Source organism: Saccostrea echinata, unplaced genomic scaffold (assembly GCF_033153115.1).
Source record: "Saccostrea echinata isolate AGI-Se365-2 ecotype Australia unplaced genomic scaffold, CSIRO_AGI_Sech_v1 ptg000047l, whole genome shotgun sequence".
In the NCBI taxonomy this organism is placed as follows: Eukaryota; Metazoa; Mollusca; class Bivalvia; order Ostreida; family Ostreidae; genus Saccostrea; species Saccostrea echinata.
The window spans coordinates 5038561-5063987 of record NW_026889796.1 but is presented as its reverse complement, the minus strand read 5'-3'; the positions used below and the strand labels follow the sequence as shown (position 1 = coordinate 5063987).

Below are 25427 nucleotides of genomic sequence, written 5' to 3'. Positions count from 1 at the left end.
ATTCATTGGGCTTCAAAGATCTAATTAAAAAAAAAATAAATGTCTTACGTTTTTATTAAGGTAATATTGAATAATCTCCTGTTCTATAGTGCGGTTCGCTACACCTTTTGGTATTGCTATGTACAGTTAATTTACAACATGAATGACTTTAGTTTTTATTGTACTTAAAAAACCTGAATGATGTTTTTAAGCTTAGTTCTCTTTCGATAAAATTTTATTGAAACATTAAGTACTTTATTTCATCCCTATTTTGTATGTATCCAAAAAAAACTTGCTTTGTTTTAAACTCTGTTTTCCCAAAGATATTTGAAAAGATACATGTCCTCTTATGCATATTTTATTTGTTTTCGAAATTTTCAATTATGTACAGTATGATTGACATAAAGAATCAAATCTATATGTAGAGACACAATAGAGAGTAATACCGTCTTGTAACATCTCTTACAAATGCTTAGAACCAAATGACATCTGGAAGACATACATGTACATTGTAAATTAGTAATTGACATACAAAAATATGAAAAATAGGCCTGTTTCTTTTTCTTATAAGTATTTTGTCAAACATACTATAAAATAAATTAAAATGATAAACATTGAGAGATAAGTAGAAGAGGTAATATTAAGATGCAGAGCTATGGATGCACAAGTGGAAATCCTGTGAATTAAGATTCTTTTAAAAGTCGTATAGGTATTTTGGACGGCAATTCGCATGTACAGGCTGAATTTTGCTGAATAAATAAGCTTTCTCGACAATATAGTTAAAGTAACCACGATGTTTGAGCACACTATTTCAACATGATAGAATATTACCATCCATAGAAAAGATTAAAAAAAATGTAAAGGGACAAAACTTCAGTCTCTCCATAATGTACTGAGTATATAAATATGGCCGAATACGAATAAAAACATATACAGTTCTATTGGTCTATCAGTAGTACTGGTAGGATCCATGGAAATTATAACTGATCAGCATTTACTTTGCTTAATCGAATGTATTTTAACCATGCTTAAAATCTTAGATATATGTTGTTTCAAGTCCATTTTAAGGAAAACAGTGTGATTTGGGACTCGTGTAAAAAGATTATACAGGGTCCTTCATTTCCCTCGCTATATTTGATACACACACACACACACCTACACACACACACACACACACACACACACACACACACAGAGAGAGAGAGAGAGAGAGAGAGAGAGAGAGAGAGAGAGAGAGAGAGAGAGAGAGAGAGAGAGAGAGAACACTGTGTTTGTAGGGTAGATGCATCTAGTTTGTATATTTAGATTTCTACAGTGAAGTTTGCAGACCAATCAGTAACGTGGGCCACGTTTAGTTTTACTTTACTTACTCCTTTGTTATCTATCAAATATAGTCCTGAGGTACAAGAACCATGCTTTCGGATATAAGAAATATAGTTCCATTAACATTAATTAGGTTCTGGTTTATATTTCCAAGAAAAAAGAAAAGTAAAAGTTGATATTACGTTGAGACATATTTCTCTTCATCACTGGATCTTCAGTTAGTAAATTCTGATCTAAACTGAAAATAATTCATCAATCTTAAAACAAAATTCACTCGTAGAACAGTTATCTACTGTATAATTACACTCACTCTCTAAGGTAGTCTAGACTTTTTCCATTCTTTTTTGAGTTTAAAGTATCTTTTAAAAATATCAACAGCAGTGAAGGAGAAACAACATGAGTACTGTGCAACAAAATATTCGAGAAGTGGTGTAAATCAGATGTGGATACTAAAAAATTCCAAGGAACATTTAGAAAATTTGAAATCGTAAAATTTTACCAAAATTAACAACATACAAGCTAATTCAGAGAATTTGTGTTCCCCGTTTAGGGAAAAAAGAACAGCATGCGCAGTTCGGGGGGGGGGGGTGTCACACTGCCCCCCTGTATTTGTAGAATTATTAATTGTATACATGTATATTGAAGCAAATTTAAAAAAAAAGTCAATATGGATATAAAGATTTGATTGCTTATTCTTTAATATGTGTATAGAAGATTCTTTTTAATATATTATATACAGAATATTTATCACACCGTAATAATGATTTTATGAGTTTGTACACGCCAGACATCATAACTTTTTCATTGCACATGTTGAATAGTATCATTTAGTCAATAAAAAAAATATTTAAAATAAAAAAGAGAATCGTCCGGAGATTGAACCCGGGCCTCTCACTTGCTAAGCGAGCAACATACCACTAGACCACGGAGGCACTTAAATTTTCAGCAAATTAAAGGCAAATATTAGGTCACATATAATGTTTATTTTCACGTTTGATATTGTCAAAATTTTACACAATAAATGTTGTATAATTTAGCCTTTACTAAACAGTTCTAATAGATGTAATTCGAATATAAAGTCCGCCGACCACTTGTATTATACGTAATAACTCTCGACATGCCCCTGTGCTAAAAATAGTGCCAAGCGACTTTTAATACAATAAATAAATAAAAAAAGGGGGCGGGACACTTTGAGAGGGGTAAGAGAGGCCCTAGGGAGTTAGGTATAAAATTTCATTGCAAAAGCTTCTTGAGATATCGCCCGGAAACGAAAGTGTTACACACAGACGGAATTTACGAATTTAAGACCTTGAACTTTGACCTTTTGACCTCAAAATCAATAGAGGTCTTCCTTATGCCACAGGGAGTTGTTATGTAAAATTTCATTGCAAAAGCTCAAAGCATTCGCGAGATATCGCGCGGAAACAAAAGTGTTAAAACAGGCAGAATTTATTAATTTATGAGACCTATTTTTGTATTCATATGAAGCAGAATTTGTTCAAAATCTTGTACATGAAAAGAAGAAAACATTTGCTGTGGCTTTCAACTCGACAATTAGATATATCGAAGACGGATTGTCAATTAACAATGGTTATCTCCATTCTATATCCCAGTGAGCTTGAAATAAAGGATACCGCAGAGTCTGACACATCTGTTTCATATTTGGATATTTTACTAGAAAAAGACGTTAATGGTATTCGAACAATCAAGCTTTAAGATAAACGTGATGACTTTAACTTTTCAATCGTCAACTTTCCTTCCTCATCCAGCAATATACCTTCATCACCTGCATACGGGGTTTATATCTCTCAGTTGATTCGATACGCAAGAGCATGCTCTACAAGTATGACCAATTTCTAAAAGAGGTACATGTAAGTTATTGGCAAACAAGTTCATAAAACAAAAATATCAGCAGTCTCCTTTAAAGTCGTCATTTCGTAAGTTCTATGGTCGATACAAGGGCCTTGTCAGCAAATCCAATTTATCATCAAGTCAAATACTGACTGACGTTTTTCAAACTAATTGTTAGGCAATTATTTACACACTGAGCTGTCGACGGATTTTTCGGTTAATATCCGATCGTGACAAGGAGCACACAGCGGGTGTGACCGGTCGGCAGGGGATACTCACTCCTCCATGGCATTTGATCCCACCTCTGATGATTTAGAGGTACGTGTTTCTCTGCTCCAAAATTTGTATTGTTTAATGGACCTTTGGTCTTGAATACTGTTCGTCATCTCCATACATTTCATTAATTCTTCATTAAACAGATTAATCACCCCCCCATAAAAAATTTCCAGCTTTTTTGAGTGCCAACATATTTCCTACTCGTTCATGATTGTCTTATATGCCTTATTGCTTAAACATGAGAACTATCTGTAGTCTGTATTCTTAGGTACTGAATTTCTTGAGTAAAAGTCAGTTCCTCTGTTTTTTTTGTTTTTTTTGTACTGAGTGGGTTTCAATGTCTGGCATACAGAGGTATATGACTACATTTTAAAGAAATTGGATTCTTCTTCAGTAGAACTTTTCCTATGCTCATGAACAAAAACATTTCTTCAGCTGAGCAGGCTCAGGTAGCTATGACTTATTTATTTTACTTTTCTATTAAGGGTATTCTTGATTCAAATATAACTTTTATTTTATAACCGAGGAAGGTTGGTTACAGCGCAAGTTCAAAATGTTCTTTGTTTCTTGATTATGCCAGTCATATAAAATATGTAGATATCGAACATTTATCAAGTTCAAAAGTTCATGTAAACAATACAAAATGTGAACAGAGCAAACAAACACCTCTGAAAACATCAGATGTGGTATCAAGTTTTTTTAAAATTCTAAATGTCTGTCTTTTCTCAAATTTGCACTTGTTAAGAATTTCGCCTTTTGGCATTACTGATTTCTTCTTCGTTACGAGTTACATCCCTTGTGAGATCGGCAGACTCCAAAAGATCCAGAATCATGCAAATATATTAGTGACTTACTTATACTCTTTGTTAATGGGTTGAATTTCAAATTCTTTTATCAGTCTTTCTATAAACGACTGGTTATCAATGCTTGTTTGCTCATTTTTTCTTCCTGTGCTGTGATATGAATTTCCATTTCTTCCATATCTTTGTCAATGAATTCCGAGGCTCGATGATCCCACTACTGACACAAAAAGTATCAACATGTTTCTCTTCGTCACTGGACCATTAGTTTCTAAGCCAGGATTGAAAATCAAAATTGTCAGATTAAAAAATAGGATTTTCGTGGGGGTTTAATATTCGTTGTTGTTTTCGAGGTATGAAGAGTCCCATGAATTCATGTATGTCCACCACGAAGTGGTAAATTATCGTACATAACTACTCACCACTTCCCTAACCACGAAATCAAATCCCCTCGAAACAATATTTTTTCTACAAACCTCGAAAATATGTGATTTCACAGCACTTATTAGGATGTATACTAATTTACTGCGAATTTAATTTGAACAGCGTTCACACGGGGAATTTAATGCGAATTAGTTTACTACGCATTAGTACTTGGCATTACCTCCGTGTGAACGCTAAGAGAAGCTAATTCGAATTAAATTTTGACGCATACGTAATGACAAAATTAAGTCACATGCCACATGTAGGTGGTCAGTCATAGGTACTTATGCTAATTTTTAGTGAAGAACAGAGGAAAATTATGTTAATCACTAAAATGTGTACAGACACTATGACATTATGTCAAATGGATCTGCTCTGCATAAGGTGACGTGATTTGAAAATGACGTCATAATAGCCTTACTGAATAGCCTCATTGTAAAATAAAAAACAACTTTTAATTCGCATTAGCTTACTTCGCATTAGCTGTGTGTGAACGCAATTTAATTCGCATTAGTTTAATTTGCATTAGTTTAATTCGCATTATTTTACCTTGCATTAAATTACTGTGAATTAAGGTATTTCCACTCTCACGAATTTCTGGGTTCAAAATAGAAAAAGGCATTTATTTTCACTGAATAAAGTTTAAATTAATTAATAATCTCCAAAAGAGTATAGGTTGCCATATTTTTTAAAACTTAGACATACATAAACAAGAAGTATATGTCAGCATAAAAAAATCGTACATTTTAGTTAACAGTATTATAAAAAATTAAGTAAAAACTGGTTCAAATACATAATTCTGATGCTGGAAGTTCCAAAATAATTGCTATTTTAAAAAATATGTTTGAACTGTGAATATCAGGGAAACCATTTTACATTAGAAGTACAATATAGAAAATGCACGAATGAAGATACATCAGAAGGAGTTACCGCCCTTAGCAACATTTTTTAAGGATTCAATAATTGTTTAAATAAGGAAAATAGTCAATTTTTTAACTCTTTTACTTTACAATATTTTTCTTTACACCCATTGAAAAACATTCTTTTGAAAGATAGTTTATTCTAAATCCTATGACATCACAGGAGGGTGGAATTTCCTTAAACTCTCCGTGTGAACAGGTCATAATTCTCCGTGTAAACGTTGTTCAAATTTCATTTGCAGTAACTTACGTTTAATTCAAATTAAACTCTTCGTATAAACAGGGCATTAAAGTATTCCTTTTTTACCATATTTTGTAGCACTTCTGACATCTGTTTTTTTTTTTAATTTTTCATTAAACATTATTTTAGAATTTTAACACACAATATCACATTCAAAGTTTGTAAAGGAGATCATTTTTGATATTTTTTTTTTTTATCATTTACAGAAAGTTTTTCATATATGTTCTTGACTTCAAATTATGCTTATTTGACTATATAATATATATTTAAAAACAAATGTATGTTTAGTGATGAAATCTATTCTGTAAATCGACTTAGAAACATTCTATTTTTATTCATATGCGAAATCTAGCATTCTTTCACAACATTTTTGTAACATTTTAATAACGTTGTTTTTGCTGGAGATAGGGAGCAACTAATGCCGATAATGTCAAACATTCCTCTAACATATTTTTGGGGGAGAAGACTACCGTATTGTATTGTAAATCAGCTGTTTCTTTGTCTGCTGAATGTCCTATTGTAAAAAAGATTATTAACAAGAGGCCCAAGGGCCTTAACGGTCACCTGAGTATAATACAACAATTTAGAGGATCCATAGAGTATAAAATGAACTGAAAGGTGAAGCTCTGTTGCCCAAAGCAAGAAAAATAGGGTGATCAGGATCAACAAAATAATTAATCTAGTATTCATTAACTGTTCATAAATTAGGTTCTAATATGTTCCCCATTTATCACTATCACCATACAGTATATTAACAAACTATCAGTGCTTCTGTACTGTTTTAATTCCTTATTGAAATCTCTTACATTGGCCTCTCTTGGTCTTTAATGAACATTTAATAAGACAATTTTTTTGTCTCATTTTTATCTATCTATTACTTACAAATCTTCCTGATCATTAAAACTATGAAAGTATTTTTTGTATTATACAATAAAAACTCTTGCATAACTCTCTTATTCTATTAACCTTTCAAGTATATTATTTACAGTGATTAATTATCAAAAGTAAAAGGCCAAGGGGAAGAACTCCTCTCAGTAGAATACAAATCAATAGAGCCCTGGCCAGGACCAGAACACTTGACCAAATGGTCCAGATGTTCAAAAATCTGGTAAAAATACCCTTCCTTATTAAAACTTTTACTCTGCCTCCGATATGCCCAGGAGCAGAGAAGATTTTCAAAGAAATAATGCATTTTTACTACAGATTCACTATATTATCAATAGAGCCCCCCCCCCCTCCCCACCGAGAAATACCAGAGCCTCTGACCCTGGGACAAGAAGTTTGCTGATCATAGGTAATAACTTTGTTTATCTGCTTACATGTAACACTAAGGAGCAGACAGGATTATTTAATAGAATTAATGCATTTTCACTATATTGTCAAGAGCCTCACCCTTACACCAGCACATCTGACCCAGGGGTCATACAATTCACTACTCTGGAAGAAGCACTCTTGCTCATCATAACTATACACTTAGTTTCTTTGCTTTTTAACCAAAAGCAGAAAAGAATATTTTCAAAGAAATTTTGCTTTTTCTTTATATAATCAATAGGACCCCCCCCCCCTTTCACCAGAACCCTTGACCCTGGGGCCATGAAATTCAAAATTTTGGAAGAGGCATCGTTGCTTATCATAACAATGTACTTAGTTTGTTTAAATAATACTCAGGAGCAGAGAAGAAGATTTTCAAAGAAATAATTCACCTTCACTATAGGATCTATATAGCCCTGCCCTAACACCAGAACCCCTGTTCCTGGGGCCACGAATTTCACAATTTTGGAAGAGGCATCCTTGCTTATCATAACAATGTACTTAGTTTTTTAAATAATACCCAGGAGCAGAAAAGAAGATTTTTAAAGAATTAATGCATTTTCACTATATAATAAATAGAGCCCCGCCCTAACACCAGAACCCCTGATCCAGGGGCCATGAAATACACAATTTTAAAAGAGGCATCCTTGCTTATAATAACTATGTATGTAATTTGTTTAAATAATACCAAGAGTAGAGAAGAAGATTTACAAAGAAATATTGCACTTTCACTACATGATCTATATAGCCATGCCCTAGCACCAGAACCCCTGACCCTGGAGCTATGAATTTTACAATTTTTGGTAGAGTCACGTCACTCTTGCTTATCATAACTATGTATTTAATTTGTTTTAATAATACCCAGGAGTAGAGAAGAAGATTTTCAAAGAAATAATGCACTTTCACTATATGATCTATATATTCCCGCCCTAGCCCCTGACCCTGGGGCTATGAATTTCACAATTTTGGTAGAGTCACTCTTGCTTATCATTTCTATGTATTTAATTTGTTTCAATAATACCCAGGAATAGAGAAGAAGATTTTCAAAGAAATAATGCACTTTCACAATATGATCTATAATGCACCACCCTAGCACCAGAACCCCTGACCCTGGGGCTATGAATTTCACAATTTTGGTAGTCACCAGTGCTTATCATAACTATGTATTCAATTTGTTTCAATAATACCCAGGGGTAGAGAAGAACATTTTCAAAGAAATAATGCACTTTCACTATATGATCTATACAGCCCCGCCCTAACACCAGAAGAAACCTGTCCCTGGGGCTATGAATTTCACAATTCTGGTAGAGGGCTCAATGTTTATTACAATCATGCCAACAGTTTAACTGCTTGGTGTCCAGGAGTGAAGAAGAAGATTTTTTAAGATAGCACTGATTTTGATGGTTTTAGTCCAACCACCCAGGCCCCAGGGGGGCAGGGACAATGATATTCACAACTTTTGTACCCCATCACCCATTGATGCTATATGCCAAAATTGGTTGAAATTGGTTCAGTGGTTCAAGAGAAGAAGCTGAAAATGTTCAAAAGTTTACGACCGACGGACGACGCACGACGACGGACGAAAACAGATAGCAATAGGTCACCTGAGTGACTCAGGTGACCTAAAAATTGATATCATTTTGAATTTTATAGCCGTCTTACGCAACTACGAATGTACTTATATTTTTCATGTAAATTGTATCGATATTTCAGAGAAGTTCAAAATTTCGAAGTCATCGGACGGCAACAGACAAATGTGAAATACAATGCATGTCGCAATCTTGTTGGTAGCCAGGCGCTTACATTAAAAGGTAAAAGTAAAATGTATCTTTTCAACTAATAGTATCTCTGATAACAAAGTTGGATAGAATAAGATGACGTGGTATTTGACCTGTGTTTTCTCTCTGTCTGCACAATATCTCAGAAAGTTGAGAAAGGATTTCATGAAAATTGAGGGGGCCGACTAGGGTTTTCATTTCGCAATATTCGCACAGCATAGTATAATCAAGCTCATTTACACTTTAAAAGCAAATTAAACTTAATTAATAAAAAGTAAAAATTCTAAATCTTATTTAAAAAACTTATTTTTTAAAAGATTTTTTAGCTGTTAGATAAATGGACGTCGTAATAGTGTGTTTGTGACGTTATTATCGGCCGCAGCAGCGGCCAGTCTATTTGTGGTTGTGTTAGAAAGTGCACATGGGGAAATGAGGAGTTATTTTTTATTGGTCCAGATCTCGATCGAATAACTTACTATTGTTAGCATACATAAAACTTATGGGTAAAAAAAAATGAGAAAAAATGTTTTACACTACGTATTTATAATTGATAGTAATGCATTCAACTATTTTGGTCATTTTTAAAAAGGTATATTTATATATGAATTTATAAAAGGGTATACAAAAAGTGCTCCCTAAAGTAGGAATGCGTAAGGTTTAAAGCAACTCGATACAAGTTTCCGGATTATTAAAAAGGAGAAAAATTGGTATTAAATTTCGTTTTGAGTTTGCTACAACTCCTAATGAAGCAACACATTTTTCGACATTTCACATTTATTGTGATATCATCATCTGTATGAATCTATGTTATGATGATGCCGACAATAGATCCAGGGTATCAACACGTGAAAAATTTTGCGGCCGATTTGATGCTTTGCATCAATAAATTATCTTGAGATAAAATGAAGCTCTTTAAAAGGGGGTCATAAAAATAATTTGAAAGAAAAAAAGTATAAAATATATGCTTTTGACATTTTTAACACAGGAATTTGGAAATCTCATAATTATTTTCTGATTTTTTTGGCTATAAATCATCAGTATCTATCATATTTTGTAATAATACAGAAAAACGGGAAAATTTAACATTTTTAGATGCCCCCTCTGGAAACCAGACTATAGAATTGAGTGTTTCTTACATATGATGTACAATATCGTATAACTCATCTTATATTATTATTTGAGCAGAAAGTCTATTGTAGTATTCGTAAAATTCGCTTTGAGGTGCGAAAAACTAGTACTATCCCATATAATCCTATAGTAAATGTACAATGTACCTGTATTTTGAGACAGTTCCTTAAAAAAAACCCAGACGATAGATTTTTCCTTTACTTGGCATTTATACTGAAGTCAATGTAAGTTACATTTGATATAGAATTGAAGATTTTTTTCTATTGTAGTTTTCACACAATAAAACTCCAGTTGGCTCGCTTCGGATAAACTGTAGGTCCTGCAGCAAGGATACATCCGATAGAATTCGGAGGTACGTCGTCTTAAGAATGGAGATGCTTAAATTTTCCTGCAGCCAGCTTTTCACAAAATCTGTGGGTGTTACTGTTTCTAATAAAATTTGAGAAATGTTGAGAATTTCACACTAAGGAAGACTCCCTTTAAAATTTCAAAGTGAATAATATAATTATTATAAACAATACTAAAAAATTTAAAGGAGGCATTTTCTTATCAGCTAAAAAGCTTTACGAAGCTAAGGAGAAAAGGAAATCTTGATGCTTTGCACATTTTAACTTTGCCTCATACTTAAGCAAGTTTAATAAGATGTTGGCCTATTTCAGTAACCTGGATGAAAGAATTCATTAACAGAAAAAAGTTCAAATCAACTAGATATGCTTCAGTTCTGACACTTTGATACAATATCTTTTGAAAAAATAATTTACATTTCGTTGGAATTGTCTTTTTTGATAATATGATATAATGTAAAAATATAAATTACGCCATTTCCAGAAACTAAAAGTGTTTTTCTTTAATTATAAACATGCTGGACAGAGTACTGAAGGATACATATGGACCTACAATACATTGTAAATCCCTATTCACATAGTTCAATATTTAAATCAGACTTTGAAGTCAAATCGACTACAATTAGCAAATGCAAAATAATGTAAGTGTACTTAAAAAAATGGGCTTCATATTTTACCGGCTTTGGCGCAGACAACGATGCGCTAATTCATGAATACCGTTAAGAAATCATTTACTAATACAATTCACGGCACGGACATGTGTAGCGCTAATTCATGATTACGCCAACAACTCCATACCCCTTGATTGCGCTAAATTTTGAATCCGCCAATTTATGTACACGTACAGTAGATTAACCAAAATGACATATAGGCGAGCTAAAATGTGTATATTTATAAAAGAATCCACGACGTGAAAGATTAAGATAGCCTCCCCGAGCTACAGAGCAAAACCAACCAAACAGAGCCAAACGTAAAAAATCAAAGATGCTCCTTTATCATTTGCCTCTTCTCTTTGCATTTGTCTCAACGGCTGAATTGGCCACTCTCCTGAAAGGCCGGAATTTGACCAGCGTTGAAGAGCGCTTATCTAGACTGGAGCAGACGATAGAACGTCGACTGAACGCCACAGAGCAAATCCTTGGACAGCTATTGACAGGGAGAAGTGATGCCGATCTGTCATCATTGGATGTTCTTGCTATCAGATATGGTAAGAAATGTTTCGAAAGTTATGGATCATGTATAATTTATTCAACAGGGCAAAGACATTTCGAATACGTTTTATTTCTTCACTGTAGTACTGTGTATTTCTTGCATTTTAAAATTTATAATATACATCTAGAAATCTATAAGAATTTTGTTTAACAACTTAGTGCTTATCAAAAAAAAATAGACCTTTAAGATCATTAAATTTATTTCATTTTAAAATCCTGTGGTAACCCAATTAAATTTTAAAGAAAATTCTCAAAATAGCTGTTAACACAATGATATTTGAAAGCTTTAGACTTGCATGTTGGAATTAAATGATTTTCATTTTTTTAAATAGGTGTTCTGGTCGATCAGACAGATCCTGTATTTTTTTCTGCATACAAATCCTCAGGAACTAGCGGTATCAGTACCCGGACAATCATAAGATTTGAGCAGACGTACATCAACATAGGAAACCATTACCACACTGAAGACGGAATCTTTATTGCTCCCATGACGGGCATCTACATGTTTCACTGGACCATAGCCACAGGAGGCACTGATTTTTATACCCAGCTGATTGTTGGAGGTACAGCACAGGCTTCAAATTATGTGCCGCACCCAGGGGGACCAGACTCCAGCTCAGCGATGGTGATTATAAATGTGAACAAAGATGACCACATCTGGATACAGATTTACGGTTCTAATGAGCATGTATATGGCGGAAGTCATGGTGAAGGAAATATTCAATCGACATTCACTGGAATCCTTCTAAGAAAAACATAATATCGTGTAATTTTCCTTATGAAAAGTTCTGCTGCTCAAGATAAAAGAAGATAATTAAAATAATTAAAATGTATAAGCATACACAAGAACCCCCCCCCCCCCAACACACACACAAAGTGATAAAGATAACATGTTCTACAGTAACGGAAAGTGAACTGGTATGATTACTAGAGATATATTATAAAAGTTTATGAATGACAAATTATTTATTATTCATCTACTTCTGTAAAATTATCTGTTCTAATTTTGAAATCTGTAACTGAAGTTTGTTTTATTTACATGTATGTTTAGAAATGCATTTTTGCACACACTACCGGTAGTCCTTTCCTGCCTATCAATGTGATTTACTCATGTGTTTTATCAAAATTATGATTACGGTTAGGATTTTGATTCCTTCAGTATGCTATGATAACATGTAGTTCCTTGTAAATTAATGTCATATTGATTTCCCCTGTTCTTGCATATCTTTCTTATTATCGGCAGGTCAGTTTGAAAGTGTGCGGAGTAGTCAAAAATTACATGTGTGAATTTGTGTTTCAGTCATTTTCAAAATTTGTGTTGAAATTCATTTTCCCCCTAAAATATTACATGTATTCAGACGTGAAAAAATCGGAACTTTTAGCAGTGTTTTATCTTTGCAAAAGTATAAGTTTACTAGTATTTGCAGAATTAATCATACCACGAGCTGAAGAGTATTCTCCATCTGATCACTGTTAAGCAAATTGTCCACAAACGCAGTTGTATGCTCTGTAGTTTTTCTAGATTATTTTACAAAAAGGTTGAAGGGTAGTGTTTAAATAGTATTTAAATTAGAAGAAAATATTTGCCTGATGTGTTTGTTAATTAAAGACTTAAAGGAAGTAGTATGGTCATTTGTAATCCAAAAAATATTAACTGTTTTTCAATTTTAAATATACCTGTCCACGACAAAAACTTTTTTCTCTGATTTTTTTTTCTGCATACAATTCCACAATTTTTTCTCTCTGAATAATTCAAATACTTATAGGTAATAATCGATATTTACCTACCTGTTTATTCTATCCTAATACATGTAATTACGAAAGCCAGGAAGGCTCGTTCAAGATTCGAAATTCGAAACACGAGATTCGAATTTCGAGGTTCAATATCTAAATTAAGTTAATTAACCAATCAGAAGGCGGATTCAAGATTCGATAAGTCCCCTTTGCTAAATGTTTCCTATCAAGAAATCGTTGTATATATTTATAATGAACAGGCCATTCACCTGCCCTGTCCCCATTGTCATGAGCAGTTAAACATAGTAAACTCAGAAAATAATGGTCTCTTAATTTGTATGAAAGACGACAGTCATCGTTTACCCTAACGACAGATTGTATTTGCGAAAAAGGTCACTGTATCCATAAAATCTGCGAAATGTTGACTTTAAACGAGATTACAGATATCCTTGTTTCATCAGCTTATTTGTCAGAAGTCTGCCTCGTATTAGAAATTTTTGGTATTGTTCCCATATCGAATCATCTGGGAGATATTAACTCCCTATGCAGGCGATAATGGTATATTGAAAACATAAATAAAGGTAGTTAACAATAAAAAAAAAAGTTGAAGTCATTACTTTTATCATAAAAAGTTAAGTTGTTATTTTGATATCAGTGTCATTTTCTAGTAAATAATCAAAATAAGAAGCAAATGTGTCCGACTACTAGGTGTCTTTTATTTGGAGTTTGAACAAATAAGTAATCTAGCTAATTCTAGACTGATCAAATGCTGATCCAAAAGACCCGCAACTTCACTTCAAAGTGCTGAGCACTTGGCGAAGGAACAGTTGCAACCTATTTTTATCGACTTAAGTATATCGCGGCAGGGGCTTGAACCCACGATTTTCCGATCATGGAGCGAGCGCCCGACTGAGCTACCGTGACTATTTTTTTAAGGGTTGAAGTTTGCCGCTGAGATGTAGCACCCTTACCCTTTATATATAACAACTTTCTAAAATAAATACATGTGTAGGTGATACTTTCACAGTGAAATATCAGAATTGATATTTTGGGTAGACTTTACTTTATCGGTCCCCAGATCGGCAAAATCCGCGCGCCTATTGTACTATGGCGTAAAATTTAGGTAACTCAACCTTTGCATATTTCTCTGATTAGGGTTAATCTTGCACCCACCTGAGAGTTAGTCCTTGCACAAGTTTTCCACTGATAAGCGCTAGTCTCGCATCCATCAGAAAGATTAGGGTTATTCCTCGCACATGGATTAGTCTAGCATCCGCTCGGGAGATTTGGGTTAGTCCTCGCATACCATCCGAGAGATTATGATTAGTGTCTTATTCTTTTAGATTAACTAAGAAATTTAATTGCATCTGTATTTTTTGCAAGATCTTAATTCAACTTCAATCACATCTCGTTCATTTGATTACATGAAAAAAAAGTCTAACTACGAAAGAAACGGCACTAAGCCTGTACCGCACGCGTTTCATTGACAATATTTTTTTTGGTCTTTTTTCGATGAACAAGCAATATTTTTTTTTAATTTTTTCAGAGAGCGAGGTTAAATCCGTAGAAATCGATTTTGGGGTCAAAATGTCTAAAACCTCATACTTTTTATTATTTTTTTATTATTTTTTTGATCGCTCACGCGATCTTCTATATATTGAGCTCACCTACGGAGAGACTATATTTTAGCGCGTGTTTTGAGGACCAGTAAAATAAAGTCTTTCCGACATTTTAATTAATGAAAATATAAAAATCTGCCAGTTTCTCAAAATTGTTGATATCAAAAGAAAGGACTCACTCACAGCCGCTTAACTATGACGTCACAGCAAACAACATTGCACGTTACAATAAGCAAGGGTATTTTTACCAGATTTTTGAAATTCTTGGGCCACATAGCTTCATCTATCTTCATCTATCAGTAAATTTTGTTTTATTTTTCTATGGATCCTTTACAGTGTTGTATAATACTCAGGTGACCGTTAATGCCCTTTATCCTCTTGTTGATATTTGCTAGAACTTTTTTTTTAATTATTGGAATACGGATCTGCACTTCATCTATTCCATTGATGGGAAAAAACCTTAAAGAATTATAGATCGATATCATGCTAGAAAAATATTCTAGGTTCTTACAAATTCATCTTTTCAATATACCATTGTTCAGTGATCTTGACCTTTGAGATATGATCTCATGATAAGGTTTTAAATCATGCCTCATGTTTTTGATCATTAGGGATTCAAAATACGCTGCATGTCGCATGACAGCTAAAGAAGCGACCTGCAGTTGTCAGTAATTTCATATAGCTATATTACTATTGGACATTTTCAGTTGGGTGAACATTTACAAAATAGCGACTAGTCACGGATCTTCAGTATGTAGCGCACTGGGGACTAAAACTAGTGCTGTCGACGAGAACTCGTTTACCGGTTTACTGTCGAACGATGCGGGTATCGGTTAATAATTTTAATCTTAATTTTATTTATTGATTTCCTGTGTTTTGGTCGGACGAGAACAACTTTAAGAAAAAGTTTACACATCAATAAATCTCTCAACCAGAACTATCTTCTTGGCTTAGCTTTTATTGTAAAAAAAAATGAAACAAATCGTTACTTTTAGTCTGTTTTAATAGCTTAACGATTACAGAAACTTTAAATTAATAAAAACAATACTGACGACGTACAGGACTGACAGACGAGAATGTTATGTTTATGTCACTGTCAGATCAAAAGTGTGAAATCTCATATATAGGATATTATCGTCGTTCCTAATGCTAAGCAAATCAGCCATGCCCGTAGGAAGCAATTTCAGTTGGGGGGGGGGGGGCACAGCCATAAATATTTAGTTGAGGGAGTACTTTCAACCAAAAATTCCTTGACAAGCAAAAAAAAAAAAAAAGGTTATCAGACGTTTTTATTGATGGGGCACAAGCATATAGTACCTATGTTTCTATAGTAATCTGTATATCGGCAAAATTATTGGGGGGGGGGGGGGCACGCTACATTTTCAAAATAAATGAATTCATAGCATATCAAAACCTATATTCTAATATCTGTTATCATTTTTCATTTTTGCTAAGTTTTTTGAGGTTGTCACTCTATGATATATAAAAATACAGCATTTCAAATGAAATTTATGCAAGCGGTAGATGAGGGAGATGACGTTTTACCAGCCCAATCGGTTCATACCCGTTCAGAATGATTTGTTTATACTAAATTTGTATTTATTTGCCTGACTTCCTTCCACTGGCAGCGAATCAGGAGGGATATTAATCAGAAATTCTGTAGTTCATATGCAGAACACACATGGTTTTGAGCCATTCAAAAATGCAGTATCTAATGTATCCAGGAACTAATTTGGTTGGATTACATGTATATAAATTTTATTTGTATTATTAGATTTTTTCTTTTTCGCACAACATGGTTTTCACACTTTTTATCCATAGTCGATAATAGCTGTAGAAGTTTACCCAACCGAAAATGTCCATTACTACACCATTAAATAAGCGTTAAATAATCACTTCGTGATCATACAAAAGCTGAACATATCATTCAGGAAGTTATAGACAAACATTTTTTATTTTCTCACTGAAACCGTTTTACATACACAAAAGATAACAAACATGCAAATTAAAAGAAATGCGTAGGAATTGGGTTTCAGAATCTAATCACAAATGTTTTTAACGTTTTTACGCTTATTTTAATAAATTGGTTGATCCAGTGCTCTTTTCCATACCTGCACTTACGTGCTACATGTATTTTAATACAACTAGACCAAAAACAAATTCAAAACACAGACATGCAGTTTGAATATTTTAAAGCAAGTCATAATCAGAGCATGAGTAGATAATTATGTGATAAGGGACAACTAACAACTGCATGACAAAGAGATGACTTTTTTGGCTTTTCCATCGTCAATTTTCCTTATTTATATAGTAATATGCACATTTGCTGTGTTTTTTTTTTACTAAGCCAACTATGAAATTGATTTGAATGCTATTTACATCTATCGTCAATCGAAGAAATATAGCGTAGCGCGCTTCATGAAATATATGATAATGATATTTTAATTGATATTTACTTGATATATGATATATGACAAGTCTGTGATTTACACACCAAGTACACACACAAAACTAAAAAAAAAAAATCCTTAAATATTCCACTATCACCTGCATATGGTGTTTATGCCTCCCAACTTATTCGATACTTAGAGCATGTTCAATGAAGAATTAATTTTAAAACCGTCAAATTAGTTGATGTTAAAGGAACTAGATGAAATCCCGCGCAAGCGCGGGGAATTGAATTTATACCACTACCGACAGAAAAAATCTAATAATAATATTATATGTATTGTAGTTTCTACTGTCAGCCTTCAGGATTATAGCAGGAAGAAATAAGAAATACTTTGTTCAAAATCCCGCATGAAGTAGAAGTACGTCTCCACCCCCCCCCCCCTCCCCGTAAAACTTAAATAACAATATCATTAATTGACGTTTATTGAGAAACCTGTTATATACTATGTTATGGATATTGTATATACTATGTTATGGATATTGTACTTCAGATGCTCTTATTTCATTTCCGTCAAGAATAAAAGCAGTGAATATGCACATTTTACTGAGAAATAGATTTTTTTTGGGGGGGGGGGGGTAAAAATTCACAGGTACTTGGGTCTTGGTTTATAAATATGTATGTACCTTATTGATATGTAAAAACTGTACCTTACCTCTTTTTTCAAATATCAATAAGGTATATACATATTTATAATCCAAGACCCAAGAACCTGTGTAAAAATTAGCTTTTATATAACGCCCTATGAATTCACTTGCAGACCCCCTCCCGTTTTGTGTCCAAAATACATAAAATTTAATAAATCAATTTTTTTTGGTGTGTCCGTGGGCCCCTACCCCAACCCCAAACTGGTCCCCCCCCCTTTTCAAGATTCCTGGATCCGCCACTGGAATAGGCCGAGTATTTGATACAAAAGACTGTATAAAAAAAAAACTGAAATGTATTGATTAAAGCAAAATTTTACAGCATAATTGTATTTGAATAATGCCGTATTCATTAATATTCTCTTTTCATGTAAGCAAGTTTATTACGAAGTACAAATTGTACTTCGGGTTCGTTGCCATGATGCCCTCAGTGAGGAATATATGCAAATTTTACCGATAAATTTATTAGGAAAACTTACTACATATATGTAATAGCCTTTCGATATATAAATATATTCACAACTTACAGTGTTATCAATGATTTACCACTATTTCAATGACCATTCATTCAAAAGCTTCTTTTTTTATGTTAAAGCAGCTATAATCGCCTCGTTTTTCTTTTCAACATCGGGCTCGATGCTATATATGATGTTCTGGAAGTTTCTGTCAATATTACGATCGGTGAATGACGAAAATAATTAGCACATTTTCCTTTTAAATCGGTTATCACAACTTATTTCTTTTATATCATTTAAATCAAGTTTTGATTGAATAATTCAGTAATGACGTTTAATGAAATAAATAAACGATTGCTTGTTGTCATGCAGTTTCATTAAAAATTGCCAGTAACTTAGATCCGCCAACCGGAAACGCCACCGTACTCACGTTTTTGCTATTTCATGGCTGTTTATAGAAAATAAAAGTAGACTTTTAATTTAATGTACGATACTTACAATGCAAGTGAAATCTAAATATAGTTTACGGACATCATCTTGTATACAGTGTATTGTTAGAGGAGTAAGTAAGAACTCTGGTGCACCCGTTTCGGAGTTTATTTGCAAAATTTATTAATTTATAAGTATAGATTTCACCAACCTCGCTTTAAAGTCAGCATTTCATAAATTCAATGGTTGTTATAATGACCTTGTTAGCAAATATAACCTATAATTTGGTCGTTTTTGATTGACATAGTTACATGTATTTCATTCCAGTTATTAGGCCTTTGTTTTTATACTTAATTTGACAACAGAATATTCCGTCTATCTGATCAATACATAGTGCTCAGGTGTGACCAGTCGACAGGGGAAGCTTACTTCTCTTAGGACCTGATCCCACCTCTGGAATTTTCAGGGCTTTGTGGTTTATGCCCTATTCACAGATTAGTATTGTTCGTAGATTATTTGAAATCGATCACACGTCGATATCTCCAACTATTCCACTGTGAATCTATCTGAAATACAACCATGTATCTTATACATGAAGTAAATATTTTTGTGTGATTTTATGTATTTATATCATATTTCAGCTGGAAAATTTTCAGTTGACGTTATACTTGTTTTTGACGTCCTCGTAAAATGTAAACACGAAACTTTTTTTATTATGATTATGTCTTATTGAATGATCTCCTGTTTCCGGTTGCACGAACGTTAGTTAAATTTAACTGGCCGTTAACTTTTCGTTAACGCGACGTTAAATTTAACGGCCAGTTAAATGGGTTGCACGAAAGTTAACTGACAGTTAAAGCTTCATTAGTTTTCTAATTTAACTAACAGATTTAACTGAGGTTACCTAGGTACATTAAATATTTAATTAAACATTAAAAATCAAAATGGCGGATTTGTTATTGTTCGGGAATTTGTTTGCGGAGAGGAAGGAGAGAAATTACACAGAGAGAATGGAAATGTCTGACTTAAGTGACACACAGATTCGATCACGTTTTCGATTTAAACGAGATTCAAGTACATATATTTCGGACATGCTGCGAAATGATCTGCAAAGAGCAACAAAACGAAGTCAGTCCATATCTGTGGAAATGCAGGTACTTTTTTCTCCGAGTACATATACATGAATTGTTATTACGTGGATATTTAAACTTTTTATCTAAAAAGATCAACATTTTACTACAGCATAATCCCAGGATCAATTACTGAAAAATAGATCAAACACATCATACTAGAAATATAAATATAAATATATATATATATATATATATATTTATATATTTTGCATAAGTGTTTTATGAAACTTCTCTTGGTTTGCCTTGTCAGACTTACCTCTAAAAATACTATATTGATCATAGTGCTTCATGCCTCAATATGACGTAGAAACTACATAATTTGTAAATAATATTGCATTGTTTAACGTAATTATCAGTTTTTACTATACACGTAGTATCAATGTAAAAATCCATGTTTTTAGTAATTAAAAACCTATAGCTACATTGTTTATATTTCAAGTATTGATAATCATTAATAACACATAATATTGATGTAAAAAAATCATAACTTCTTAAGTAACAATATAAGAAGTAACATCTCATTTTAAAGTAAATAATCTTAGTAAATTAACGCTTATAAAATGACGTCATTTTGATTGTGACGTCATAAATTTATGCAAGAATGCTGACAGCGACGTGAAAACATGTGCCCTCATTAGACCCTTTTGAATACATTTTTAAACCAACAGAAAAGTTTTGAAAACAGTATGAAATCCTTGCAGGTTATGCTGGCGCTTCGCTTTTATGCGTCTGGGAGTTTTATGGAGGTGATAGGCGATACTATGGGGTTAGACAAGAGTACAGTTTGCAGAGCCATCAACAATGTTAATTACTGATGCACTCCTTGCAAATAAAGACAGATTTATAAAGTGGCCCAATCAAGAGGAGATTGTTAGATCAAAACAAAATTTCTTTGCAAGGGGAGGATTTCCAGGAGTCATCGGTTGTGTCGATGGAACACATGTTCGAATACAAGCGCCGTCGGAAAAAGAGGCAGTCTTTGTTAACAGAAAGGGGTATCATTCCATCAATGTACAGGCCATTTGTGACCACGAAGGTACATGCATGTAGTAGTGTAGTATCTCATCATATATTGATCTCAGTTTTATTTTTATTCCGAAAAAAAAATCTTCAACAGTTCTAATTTTTTCCTTTGGCTTCGTTGAGAACAAGATCTGGAAAAGGACTGTTTGTTTTAATTTATACCGCATGTTTAGCTGTATGATTGTAGTAAAAGTAGGGATATACAGAAAATTACGTTACTGCAACCTGCTTTAACATTCTGCGGTTATGAAAAACTATTTATATATTGTGGATTTACATATTAAAAACAGTGTAAATGTGCCCCCCCCCCCCCCGAAAAAGGAGTTGGCGAACAAGGCGTGCAGAATGTGTACAGCTACAGAGATATTTATATAAAAATCATATTCAATTTGTGAATTTAGTATTTACAGTAAAGTTATTGTTATTGAAACTTATGAAAATATGACAAACAAGACTTTTCTGAGGAAATTTTTCTCAACAAAATTTATTTTATTACTTAAATAATTAATATGGCAGGGGTTGAAATTTTCCTCATGAAAAATCCACTAGCCCAGGGGCTACTGAGCAGTATACAATTGCTAGCCCAAACCTCAAACTAACTATCCCAACAATTTTTTATGCAAAAATTTTTATTAAAATGACTAGCCCCGGGCTACTGTATATTTAAACCCTGTGTGATATTTTTGGGGGTTCGAATCTTAGCAATAAAAGTCCAGAGTATCATTTTCCTTTGAGACTAACATGTGAACCACAACGTTTCACCATTTAAATCATGTATGTGATATGACCTCGGGCTAGACTAAATGGACTCAAGTATTTCTCGGAAAGATCTATACAAATGCTGTGTCATAAAAGTGTATACTAGTATTTAAAGAATAGAAACTCTTTGCTCCAGTTTTTGTTAACTAAACATGTATATTTTTTAAGCAAACTTTGCGGATAAACTTTCAAAGAAATACATTTGTACTGAATTCACTCCAATCTAAATCCAAATCTAGATGCTATGGGAATTTCTGAACATGATCTTTATCATACTATATTTTGAACTCTCCTTGAAAACGTAATAATCTATACAATTCATTTTATATTCAGGGAAATTTATAAACATCAATGCACGGTGGCCTGGCAGTACCCACGATAGTCATATTTTTCGGACGTCTGACGTCTGCTTATTCTTAGAAGGAAACCATCATGGTGTTGAGGACGGCTATCTTCTTGGTGATAGCGGCTATGCTTGTTCCAGGTTTCTCATTACCCCGTATCTCCACCCTGCGAGGCCTTCCGAGGAAGCCTTTAATGCAGCCCATTGTCGCACACGAAATTATTTTATACCATTGACCGAGTTTTTGGGTGGTGGAAAAGAAGGTTCCATGTCCTGCATAGTGAAATTAAAATGAAGCCTGCAAAAGTCTGCAGAATAATTGGTGCATGTGCAATTCTGCATAATATTGCATTGTCTCTTAAGGAAGAGATGGAGGATGAGGATGAACAAGATAACGACCCCTCTATTCATTTGGCTTATCGTGGACCTGAGGATGTAAGAGCAATCAGAAACTTTATCACCAGAACCTATTTCTAATTTGAATTAACAGAAATAAATTTCTGAATGAAACCTTTTATATGTTAATGATGTGATTATATGATATTTATTATTATACACAGTTATTATATATATCATTTTATTCATCGGTAATTGCGTGGAGTGCTAGTAGAGCATTTTCATTCTGAGAGACAGTCTGCTTCAGGCATTCAATCTGTAGCGCCAGCTTGGCGTTTTGTAGTTGAATGTTCTTCTTCTCGAGGTCTGTCCGTTCTAAGTCTCTAATTTTCGAAGATTTCTCTCTACATTGCAGGCACATCTCACATTACACCCCATATTTTTAGTTACAAATGACGGGACGTACAATTTTCGATCTCACAAATCATGTATTTATACATGTACACGTCTGAGATTTTTTAACAGGATTATCCTCAATACAATTCTATGCGGAAGTCTGGGAACACATTGGATTGTAATTCCAGTTCGAAGTTGATTTTTTTTAATCCACCCGCTAAGATATTCCAATACGATAGACCAAGACGTAATTTCAATTCCCGAATAGTTTGAAACTGTTTTGCAATCTGAGTCGTATCTTTGTATAAAGTAATAAATATCTCACGGCATAATATAGAGTGTACAAAGATACTGAGAGTACATGGAATGAATTTGAACATTTATGATTATATCCACTACATGTATATGTGTACGAGTGCATGCGTGGATCTACGATTTTTTTCCCAAGGGGGTGGGGTGTGTGCACACCCACTCAAAAAAGGTCCAACTCAGAATTTTGATAAACAAGATCACATTGGATTGTATTTCAAATCCACCTAAGATATTTTATTACGCACAATAAATCAAGATGTAATTTCAATTCCAGAATAGTTTGAAATTAATGTTCCGCAATCTGAGCTAGATCTTTGTAATGCTATGCAGTGTGTTCTTCCATCTTTTAGAGTAGAGTCTACTCTCTCTCTCTCTGAGTAACGCATCTAACACCCTATTAGTGCCCCATTTGTGACGTCATGTTCGCAAACGCAATGCATTGTGAATGAGTTTCCACATCGTCGAAAACCCACGGTCCCAACAAGGTTGAGTGAAAGGATTATACTGTTTTGCGTTCTACAGATTCAACTGCATTACTGATACATTTTATCCATGGATTTTATACATGTGCCATGATTGAGCACTTAAAGGATAGCATGGTGGAAGCATGTGATCATCTATGCAGCTGTAGCAAGTAAGAATTTTATGATTTGCTAATGAAATTCCAGTTAAAGGGTTTACTAGGATCAAGAAATCGCTTCATTATCTTTGGAACAAATCAGTCTGTTTTAAACACCAATATAGGCATTCATATCTAGTTAACGTAAGTTCAAACCTAGGTACATATAGGCTAATCTGAAATATGACGTCATCATTTTGTCGGCCGATAGGCCTAATGTAAACAAGCATACGAACATCTGATGTCTGTGGACTACAAGTATTTTAATTTAAATAACTAAAATGTTATATTTTCGAGTTAATTATTGACTTCTTTACATGTTACATTCTATATTTGTTGTTATACCTGTTGTGCCTGGCATTGATGACTCGAAGCAATCCCACAGAAATTTGGCTTGTCCTTCATTAAATCAATTATCTTCTCCTCGGCGGCAGTAGGGGGTTTTGGTGGAGGTCCACCGCCTGTTTTCCTGGCATGTTTACGGGCCTCTGTAAATGTCTTCTTAGCCCCCTGTTGCAGATTCCCCCACTTAAACCTCACTTGTTCTACCGACCTGCGTTGTACCCCAACTGCATTGACCAGATCTGTTACTTCTGCCCATTTCCTGTTCTTTTTAGCGTTTGTTATCAAATTGCTCTGTTTGGCTTTAAGAACTTCTTCGTTCTTTTCGACGAAATCTGTTAAAACAGTTATTTCGGCCAAGGACCAGTTGGTACTTCTCTCTCGCTTTACACTTGCAGCCATTTTTACTTCGCCGTAGCCCGTAGGTACGGGGAACGCGCGCGTGTAGAACGATTTTAACTGAAAGTTAACTATAAGACATCAATTAAATGTGAGTTAGCTAATTTATTTTTAATAGGCTTTCGAACAACAAAATTTTAACCGACAGTTACGTAACTCGTCGTTAAAATTTAAAAATTTAACAGCTAGTTACGGCACTAACTGCATGGTAGTTAATTTAACTAACGTTCGTGCAACCGGATCCAGTCTATAGTATGATTCTCTTCATCTTTCGACATTGCCACAGTTAATCAATCAACAACATGAGTTTAATTTCTTTTAGCTTAGTTTCATTTTATAAAAAAATAAATTGGTCTAATATACATGTATCTGATGTACTAGTAGTATCCATGAAAACTTTTACCGGAAAACATTTATTTTGCTTATTTAAATGCCCTTTAAGTCTAGAATATATGTTGTTTCTAATAATTAAAAGAAAAAATTTAGCTTTGGGACTCAAAAAAAAAAAAAAAAAAAAGAAAAAAAAAAAAAAAAAAGGAGAGAAAAAAAGTGTGCTTTATTTCCTTCGCTTTAAAAAAAAAAAATTATAAGCAGAGATATTATGTTTGGCCAGAGTAGATAGATCTGATTTGTCAACTTAGATTTCTACAGTACAGTTTGCAGATGCTTTACATTACTCCTTTGTTTTAATTTCTATCAAATATAGTCCTGAGGTACAAGGTTCCCGAGGTTCCATTAACATTTATTTTGTTCTGGTGAATATTTCCAAGAAAAAAGATAAGTAAAAAGTTGATATTACTTTGTGACGTGTTTTTCTTCACCGTTGGATCCTCAGTTACTGAACTCTGAT

At 33.7% G+C, this 25427-nt stretch overlaps 1 protein-coding gene and 2 pseudogenes across 1 annotated transcript; 2 read left to right on the top strand and 1 right to left on the bottom strand.

The window, feature by feature from the left end:
- The first annotated feature begins 11332 nt into the window (after positions 1 to 11332).
- On the top strand, positions 11333 to 13205 carry LOC133202301 (adiponectin-like). Its single transcript, XM_061338092.1, has 2 exons — positions 11333 to 11581; positions 11918 to 13205. The coding sequence occupies exons 1-2, from the start codon at positions 11359 to 11361 to the stop codon at positions 12343 to 12345; spliced, it is 651 nt and encodes a 216-aa protein (XP_061194076.1). The 5' UTR covers positions 11333 to 11358; the 3' UTR covers positions 12346 to 13205.
- A 7547-nt stretch (positions 13206 to 20752) lies between these two features.
- On the top strand, positions 20753 to 22650 carry LOC133203041 (putative nuclease HARBI1; annotated as a pseudogene).
- A 1499-nt stretch (positions 22651 to 24149) lies between these two features.
- Positions 24150 to 24580, bottom strand: LOC133202920 (uncharacterized; annotated as a pseudogene).
- Between the last annotated feature and the right edge of the window lie 847 nt (positions 24581 to 25427).